At 36.7% G+C, this 9,818-nt stretch overlaps 1 protein-coding gene across 1 annotated transcript; it reads right to left on the bottom strand.

Annotated features, from left to right (window-relative positions):
- Nucleotides 1–1,205: 1,205 nt before the first annotated feature.
- grxcr1a (glutaredoxin and cysteine rich domain containing 1 a) lies at nt 1,206–9,473 on the bottom strand. Its single transcript, XM_073821011.1, has 4 exons — nt 8,850–9,473; nt 4,332–4,567; nt 4,166–4,231; nt 1,206–2,229 (listed from the first exon to the last, which is right to left on the bottom strand). Exons 1-4 carry the CDS (start codon nt 9,253–9,255, stop codon nt 2,050–2,052), a joined length of 888 nt encoding a protein of 295 aa, XP_073677112.1. The 5' UTR covers nt 9,256–9,473; the 3' UTR covers nt 1,206–2,049.
- Between the last annotated feature and the right edge of the window lie 345 nt (nt 9,474–9,818).

The following is a 9,818-nucleotide window of genomic DNA, read 5'->3' as shown; positions in this document are numbered from 1 at the left end:
TTGATTGGCTCAGATGTATTTCTGGACATTGGAGCTGCAGTCTACAAACATAAAAGGGTTTCTCAAAATAATGGGACCATATAGACTAAGCACAGCTAATATGTAGCATCGTATAGGATTCTATATGGTCAATGGCAGCCGTGATTTCAGTCTGCGGTGTACAGGATGCATCCACAGCAGCAGGGACATTGTACATAGACTGCGTCTTAAATTCTACTGTGCAGCCTACCTAGACAACATTTGTGAGCATTTAACTCGATTACTACGGTTTCTAAAACGCTGTCTTGGTAGAAAGCACACAAGGGTTTGAGACACCGCCACAGAGGGAGAAACGTGTGGCGCATCCGTGATGGTGATCATGAAGAAAGGTAGAGACGCCGCGGCTGAACATCGGATTCCTCTCACGGCAGACGGTTTGATCTCTCTGTGAAGGTATAGTGGGTTTTTTCTTCTGATTTGATGACTAATATTTACTCGACAGATTGCAAAAAGATGGACATTGTCGTTGAGACGCTTATGTATCAAAATAAATCCGAGGTTTATTGAAATCTGTCGATTTCATAACATCCCGCGCTTTTTTTTTTAAATGCATTAGCTTTTTGTTTGTAAAATATCAAACACACGATAAATGTGTTTTGCTCACAATATATCAGATGTTTAATGTAGGGTCTTATCTAAAATATCTAAATATCTGTCAGTGTTGCTTAATTTATCGAGTTTAACCGCAATATATCTCGTGACTGAATGCTAGCCCGTTTGAATTGTTTATCGACTATCGATATTTGATATTCGTGTGAATTTTCCTATTGTTTTTGATGTTTGTCGTGGCAAACACACCAATAGGGGGCGCTATCGGCCTTGTCTTGATGGCCACGTCCTCCACTTCTATTAATTCAGTAATAATGGAAGCGTGCTAAATTTATCTGTTATTTTACCCTTTAATGTTGTGGTTTATCTAACCTTAATGTGACTCTGGCTGTGTCTGGAAAATCTAACGAGCTGCCTACCCAGACAGCATTAACAATGATGTCCAAAAAAATTCTGCTCGCTAGATTTTGAGAGACAGCCAGTGGTGTTATTATGTACCCTCAGTAGACATCATGCACAGATGATTTACTCTGAGCTTTGAGCCTCTTTACAATGCTGCCTTGTAGACCCAGAATCAAGCAGCATTGTACAGGGCTATGAAAGCACAGAGACAAACTTCCATATCAGCCCGGCTGTTATGAAGGATTTCTGTCAGCCTCAAGTATATTTATGTGATTATTTTGTATCATTGCAGTGCACTTGATTTACACTTCTTTTAATTATTAATCGATTGAAGCTTTGTTTAATCAACCCTGTAATTGAACTGAAAGCGATATCATTCGTGTACAGACATGAGGTCATCTTCTTTCAATGTCAAGCAATTTGATTCCAGCATAAGTTTGAATAATTAAATATACTAGTGCGTACATACTAGAAATCTCTAACTGGGTAGAAAATAATGAAACTAAAATTTGAAAAAATTTAAAATAAATACAAAATGACTTATCGAATGTTGTATTATATATTAATAATAACAATTATAACAATAAGTATTATTATTAATATTAATATTTAAATTATTACTTATTTGAGGTTTATACTGCAGTCTCTTTTTTGGGCTTTTTTCAGGTCACCCGTTTTGATGTTTACCAGATAATGCTTTGAAATTTCGTCTCATGCTGGGATCGTAGAGTTCAGAAAGCTGATATGTCTTTCTGAACTACTAGTTAATTTACTTGATTGCTATTTTTATTTACAGCGACAGACAGCGCCCATGCTGTCCGTTTGGGTAATGTTGCCAGACATCTGTTGGCGTGTGACAAAAAGCCAAATGCTGTAATAAATAATCGTCATTACGTATCAAATATGGTAAAAACTACATCTGTAGACATGTAATTGAGTTTTCTAAAAAATGGTTTATTCACAAATAGCAGTTGTTTTTGCGTCTCTTGTTTTATACATGGCTTATGGGGGTGGAGGTGGTGGTGCTGGGAAGGGGTTTGCAGGCACTTGAAGAGGACCTTAGTGAGAACAGCTGGAGCAGGGCTGGAGACCGTTCTCGTTGCACGCTGTGCACTTCAGGGCTTTGAAGGAGTCGGTGAAGCAGTTGCGAAACACAGACATTTTGCTGCCATGGCACATAGGGCACGGGACAAAGGCAAATCCCCCACACGTCTGGCATGTGTCGGGGTGCTGAACCCTCTACAGTCAGACAGAGAGACAAAAAGAAATGTGAGTGGATTTGAATGAAATACCTGACCTGTGTGCACATTCTCTTTGAGATACAATCTGAGTGATGTTTATTTATGTAATAAAACAAGACAAATGCAAGCTTGACTTTGTGTTATTTTGGGCTGTTCTGCACACTGTTTATGTAAATACACAATATATATATATTTTTTTTTTTTTAATAAATTTAAATGTTTATTTTATTTTATTTTATTTTAAGCATTTGCAATTATAGATGGGACACTGTCTGTAAATTGTCAATCCTGTCTCACAGGATAACTATTTTATAAAGTGGCGATTTGTGACCCTGGACCATAAAACCAGTCATATCATAAAGGTCAATTTTTTGAAATTGAGATTTATACATCATATGAAAGCTGAGTAAATAGGCTTTCCATTGATGTATGGTTTGGTAGAATATTACAATAGACAATATTTGGAATGGAAAATATCAACAATATTGCGAAAAATGCCTTTAACGTTGTCCAAATGAAGGACTTAGCGATGCATATCACTAATCAGAAATTATTAGAAGATTGGATATATTAACGATAGGAAATTTACAAAATATCTTCATGGAACATGACCTTTACTTAATATCCTAATGATTTTTGGCATAAAAGAAAAATCGATAATTTTGACCCATACAATGTATTTTTGGCTATTGCTACAAATATACCCCTGCTACGACTGGTTTTGTGGTCCAGGGTCACATTTCATATAAATGTATACAATGTGAATCGTACAAAAATGATTTTAAGAAAATCATTTGAGATTGTACGAATTCATATGAAACATGAAACATGCTAAACATAAAATAGTTACAAATTTAACATGAGATTGTTGGAATTGTTGATATTCACTGTTTGAGAAACTAATGTACAGCAAATTGTGTAAATGCATAAATGTAAATGTAATGTAAATATTGTTAATCACTGATATATAATGTTGTTCATGTGTAAAGAACTATAATAAACTGTAATAATAAACATTTTTTTCTCATAAGTGGTTCTGTTTTCTTTCACAGAATAAACTATGACAGTAAACCAGATTTGACTTTGACTTTACTTAATCAATTGGTAAACCAAAAATGTTTTTTTTTAATGTAGATGATTGTTTTATACCTCAGTTAAAAATTAATGTTTTATTATTTACATTTTACATTTATTTTCTATTAAAGGATTGATTCACTTCCAGAATAAAAATTTCCTGATAATGTACTCACCCCATGTCATCCAAGATTTATGTCTTTCTTTCTATAGTTGAAAATACATTTTTGAATTTTACAGCTTTTTGAGAAAAACATTCCAGGATTTTCTCCATATAATGGACTTAAATGTTGGCCAATGGGTTAAAGGTCCAAATTGTGGTTTCAATGCAGGTTCAAAGGGCTCTACATAATCCCATCTGAGGAATAAGTATCTTATCTAGCAAAATGATGGGTCATTAACCACAAATGCTCATCTTGTCATCTCACTCAAATGTGACTATGTGTAAGGTCGAGCTAGTGCAAGACGGGCATTTGTGGTTAAAAAGTATTTTACATTTTTTTTTTTTTTTAGAAAATGACCGATCGTTTTGATAGATATGACACTTATTCCTCAATTGGGATTGTGTAGAGCTCTCTGAAGCTGCATTAAAACGTTAATTGGACCTTCAACCCATTGGCCACCATTGAAGTCCACTATATGGAGAAAAATCCTAGAATGTTTTTTCTCAAAAACCTTAATTTCTTTTCAACTGAAGAAAGAAAGCCATGAACACCTTGGATGACATTGGGGTGAGTAAATTATCAGAAAATTTTTATTCTGGAAGTCAACTAATCCTTCAATAACTGTTCACCCAAAATGATTCTTCTATGGCATTGCTGCAGCAAAGTCTCTTTTTTAATGTAAAATATGATATTTACCTCTATTTTGGTGAGGAGATCCTGAAGCTCCCCTAGTTCATTCATTGCGAGTATTTTCTCTGCACCCTGAATGTGCAAAACGTGCAAAACATTATTCAGAGTTCAAGCATTAGCATAATGGTAGGAAATTTTGAAACAGATGTGGAGCATTAGTGTGAACACTGACCCCTAGGTAGTGTCCATCAATGAAGACCACAGGCAGTGAGGGAGGTTCACCCACTCGCTTGCAGCGTGTCTCCAGTTCCTTGCCATATTCACTGTCCAAAGCGATGTTCTTCTCTATGAACTTCACCCTGTGGTTCTGAAAGATCTTCCGGACCAGTTCACATCGCTCAAATGTAGTCCTGACCACTCGAAAACTGGTGGTGTAGATTACAATTCGCCCGAACTCTAGAGTCAGTTCTGGCTGAGAAGGCCAAAGAAAACAGAAATCTGGCATTAGACAAGAGAGGATCATTTTCACAGTATTCAATCTAATCATGACACACCTTGTTTGATTCCAAGGGTAAGCAAATCAATTTGCAACAAAACATTTAGAAATAAAGGAATAATTCCGTTCAGTATCCTTTATTTTAAAAGCATGGTTTTAACTGTAATTGTGCAAGGTTTGCAGCCGCTTTCACAGGTAACATGAGGCAGCAGGCAGCAGCTATTGATTTTGTGAGTCACTGTTTTTGAGATTGACCTTCAGCATCTTTTCTTAGAAGAGCAGCTCTCATGAAGTGTGAAGGTGTTTTTCTTTGCAAAGAACAAAAATAGACTCAACCTTCACACATTTTGAAGTGAGACTAGAGGATGGACTTGGAACTGTCTAATGCAGCTGTAGCATTTAGTTACTACATCACAGTTTGGTTGATGGAGTCTTACAAGCAACTAATACGGAAATTTTGTACTAATTTTGTCCAATTTGGAGAACACAACTGCATGCTTGTAGCATTTCAAGTCAGGCATTTACTGGTAAGATTAAAGTATGAAGTGCCAATAAAACCTGCAGTAATGCAATTATGCTGCACTTATTGTCAGACTCATGATTCCCACCTGACATCAGCTCATAAAAAGTTTATATACTGCTATATTGACATACTGAACCATGCTGACAAAAGGTGGTGATGGCTTTTTCTGTTTAGCCATCTTTGGATAAACAACTGATTTAGTGTTGTAGGAGCAGAAAATACAGTGCACTGGACAAAATGTTTGGGACCATTTGGATCTCATTGCATTAAATAACAAAATATCAAACTAAAAGTGTCATCTCCAAAAAAAATAATTCTAGAACCCTTTTTTTGCAGCTAACAGGTAATGGTGATTACACTGATTTATTACTAACGTTCTTGACGTCACATGTCACTACTTTCGAGTCCAAACGTTCTGCCAGATGGCACAAGAAAGCAACAAACAATGGTAATATACACTGATAATATGTGACCCTGGACCACAAAACCAGTATTAGGTAGCACGGGTATATTTGTAGCAATAGCCAAAAATACATTGTATAAGTCAAAATTACTATTTTTTCTTTTATGCAAAAAATCATTAGAATATTAAGTAAAGATCATGTTCCATGTAGAGATTTAGTAAATTTCCTACCATAAATATATCAAAACTTAATTTTTGAATAATAATATGCATTGCTAAGATGCATTGCTCTTCATTTGGACAACTATTTTTCTTTTTTTGCACATTCAGATTCCTAATTTTCCAATAGGCCTATCTCGGCCAAATATTGTCCTATCCTAACAAACCATTCATCAATGGATAGCTTTCAACTTTTATTCAGCTTTCAGATACAGAAATCCCAGATGGCCAGACAATGATTCATTGTTTATAAATTGTTAAAATATTTGTCTCCCTGCTTCAAATCAACAGCCAAAACCAGCTTACGCTGGTTGGCTGGTTTTAGCTTGCAATCCAGCCAGGTCTGGTCAGCAGGCTGGTCTTAGAGGGGTTTTGGCCACTTCCTTAGCTGGTCAGACTGGAAGACCCAGCTGGATGACTAGCTAAAACCAGCCTCGCCAGGCTGGGAGACCAGCTAAGACATGCTACTTCTTAGGCTGGTCTTAGCTTTTTTTTTCAGCAGGGTGGGATGCTGTGAGCATGAAGTCTGTATAGTGTACATGATAGGGTTTTTAAATGTTTAGCTTAAATGTGTAATATGAATAAATAGTTCTCATAAACAGCTGTTGAGTATTCTCAAGTGAAACGAGTAGAGGCTTGGACCCGGAAACAGAATTTGACATGTCACGACTTAACAAGCAGATAGAGCCTTTATTCAAAGTTATATGGTCTTTGATAATGTTTTCAATAGAAAAATATTTTTGACTTTACTTTAGTAAATTTTAAAAGTATCTGTACGTTATCAGACGTTTTCTTTGGAAAACTTTTACTTCACTACATTCCAAAGCATAATGTATTTTTTACAGCACTACATTTCTGTAAAGAGATGACTCGTAGGAAGCGTGTAAGATCCAATCACGAGCTTTATTTAGACAGATCGTGGTCAGACAGGCAGGGTCAAAAACCAGCAAATAGTAATACGTAGGCAAGACAAAAGCGTAATCCAGTCAACAGGCAGAACGTCAAAATCCAGTGAGCAGTCCAAAAGTAACAAATAAACAAGGCTTTGAAACAAGGCAAAAACTATGGCACGGAAACAGAACAAACGATGGCAAAACTATGACAAGAAACCAAACCGTGAAAATAAAACAGGGCAATGAAACAAGAGAAACGCTTAGTCCGTACAGCAAAACAATACTTTGCGGGGCCTGTTTGGTGTAGGCCTCCTTAAATGGCCACCAAACAGGAAGTAACCAACGAGGCAGCAGAGGGAGCAGCAACAGTCAATGTGGGTAAGGGCTCCCTCTGCTGGCGTGGCTTTACAATTTCATAAATAAAAGTAGTTTTTACCTTTAATACTTAAGAACATTGAAAATTTAGTACTTTTTTGTACTCAAGTAAATCTTTGAATTACTTTTACTTGAGTAAAAGTAAGAAAATACTAGATTTCTAATGTAATTAAGTATTAAATGATATTTAATATGAAACGGATTGCAGTAAAAAGTACTATGCTTTGGAATGTTGTGAAGTAAAGTTTTCTAAAGAAAAACACTGATAAAGTACAGACACTTGAAAAGTACTTTTAAACAATAAAAATACTTCACTTCTGTCTGCCTTTATCAAAATGTTAGCACAAAATGTTTTATTTATAATCATTCATGGAATGTTTTTCAGAAGAGTTTCATTTGGATGTTTGTCAAATGATTTTTAAAAGGCATACTTCTCCCAAAAATGAAAATTCGGTAATTAATCACCGCTCGCTCATCTTCACAACACAAATTAAGATATTTTTGATGAAATCCGAGAGCTTTCTGACTCTCCATAGACAGCAGTGGAACTACCACGTTTAAGTACATCGTTAAAATAGTCCATGTGACATCAATAGTTTAACTGTAATGTTATGAAGCTACGAGAATACTTTTTGTGCGCAAAGGAAACAAAAATAACCACTTTATTCAACAGTTTCTTCTATTCAATGTCAGTCTTCGCCATGCGTTCAGGAGAGTATCACGCTGCATGCATGTGGTTCGTTCTAATGTAGAACCCGGATGTACCTTGTTTAGAAGAAGAGGAAAACATGTCTGAAGATTTCGACAGAGGATGACTTGCAGTTTTTTGTTCAGCCTTACTAAGTTGAACCAGAATATACAGACGAACTAGAGATGTTCTACGTCAGAACGCCGGATTCTGCGTCAGCATTATTGCACGCATACGTTGTGGTACTCTTGTGAACCCACATGGAAGCCTGGCCGACACGCAAGAAAAGAAATTGTTGAATAAAGTCATTATTTTCGTTTTCATTGCGCACAAAAAGTATTCTCATAGTCACATTGACTATTTTAACAATATCCTTACTACCTTTCTGGGTCTTGAAAGTGGTAGTTACATTGCTGTCTCACTGTAAAAAGTTTTCCCCAGTTTCAACTTAAAAACTGCCTTAAAATTTTAAGTTAAATCAGCTCAAAACTACAAGTCATTTCAACTCACGGCAATAAATGACTTGTACAGTACTGTTAAGTTGATTTAACTTAAAATTAAGGCAGCTGCTGAACTTAAGTTTTTAAGTTGAAACTGGTAAAAACTTTTTACAGTGTACTTAGGGAAAGCTCTCTTTATCAAAAATATCTTATATAATTATTTCTCCTGTCTCAATTTCCTTGCCCCTTATGGACTCAGTAGTTGTTTGATAGACATCATGTATTACATTATTTAAATAATGACCTTATACACAGTAGTTTTTATTGGTCCATCTAATCCCTATTTACCCTCTGTTAAAAAAAGGTATAGAATTACATCTGATATCAGACAAAAGCTGTCAGCAACTTTTCCAGTGCTCAGCTACAAAGCTGAGGTCCTGAAAATACATTAAGATGATTAGCTTAGCCAAAACACTTAAAGAAATGCATCATTAATCTTTAATCGTACAGTGATCTTGCTCAGCGGGCAGCTCGTTTGTCTGGCCAAAGCATGAGAGAAGAGAACACGCTCTGTAACCAATAGCGGCTGAGGAAAGAGGCTCTGACCCTGTTAAGGACACAACGTTTCCGAGCAGCTGTCAATATTAAATAAAGTCTGATAATATTATCATCCACTGTCAAGATTTTAGATGTAAAAACAGACACTCAAAGACTTACCCCATTGTTTTTAGCCAAGTTATCAAAGCGTATTTGGCCAGCACTGACTTTGTGCTTGACTCCTCGAACCGTCCCATTATTGCTGAGGATGTTCACTCGTTTGGTACTCAACACCTTGTTTCTTCCTCCTGCAAACATCAGCAAGTCGTCAGGCTCACTTCCACTGTCATCCAACTCCGAGCCCAAGAATCCACACAGGTGTCCGTTCGCATCCCCGCTGGTGGATGGAGTGCTGGCCCGGTCCGCCTCGGAGCTGCTGGTGCAGTCTGAATCCAGGGAATCTGATGGCCCTTCATCCTTGAACATCTCTTTCAAAACCCGCCCGCTGTTCCCCGAGGCCACCCGGAATCTCACCCTCTTCTGCCTCTTCCCATCCTCCAGTGTTAACAAAGCCTCCTCCATTGCGTCGACTTACATGGTCCAAAAATCAAAAGGTGATTTTAATCCCTCATTGGTTTCATTGGTGGATGGAAATAATTAGCCCCGGGTTTGCTTCATGATTCCCCTGGAGCCCATGCACGGCGAACAGACCCGGAAAGAGGTCGATCTGCGAGTTACCATCAGCTTCGCCACCAGTGTTCCTGTACATGTTAATAATGCATGTGGCCTTGCCATGGTTACTGAGAAAACCGACCATGAAGAAACTGATAGTCTTTTTAATAATTTATCCTGCCATAGATTTTTCTTTTTTTTCTGTGAATAGCCTTGACTCATAGACTGAAAGTTTGTAAGCTAAAAGCCTTTGCAACCTTTAGGTTTAAAAAAGAAAAAAAGAAAAGTAATTTCTGTCATCATTCACTTGTACTCGATTTCCAAACCTGTATGAATAAAACATTATTGGCTTTCATTGTATAGACAAAGTCTCACGGTAGAAAAAAGTTTGGACTTGAGGGTTAGTAAATAATTTTTTCGATCTGCTCCTTCAACATTTGTTTTTGCTGTGTTTGTTAGCTGAGACAGCATTT

This window comes from Garra rufa, chromosome 16 (genome assembly GCF_049309525.1).
Source record: "Garra rufa chromosome 16, GarRuf1.0, whole genome shotgun sequence".
Classification (NCBI taxonomy): Eukaryota; Metazoa; Chordata; class Actinopteri; order Cypriniformes; family Cyprinidae; genus Garra; species Garra rufa.
This window is presented reverse-complemented; position numbering and strand designations above follow the sequence as displayed.

What these genes read in the sequence shown, in the direction of transcription:
- grxcr1a (XM_073821011.1), bottom strand. Translation starts at nt 9,255, where the DNA reads ATGGAGGAGGCTTTGTTAACACTGGAGGATGGGAAGAGGCAGAAGAGG. An exon ending in GGCTAAAAACAATGGGGTAA is followed by an intron (nt 4,568 to 8,849) that starts GTCTTTGAGTGT and finishes CTTCTCAGCCAG; the next exon opens with AACTGACTCTAGAGTTCGGG. An exon ending in ATCTCCTCACCAAAATAGAG is followed by an intron (nt 2,230 to 4,165) that starts GTAAATATCATA and finishes GTCTGACTGTAG; the next exon opens with AGGGTTCAGCACCCCGACAC.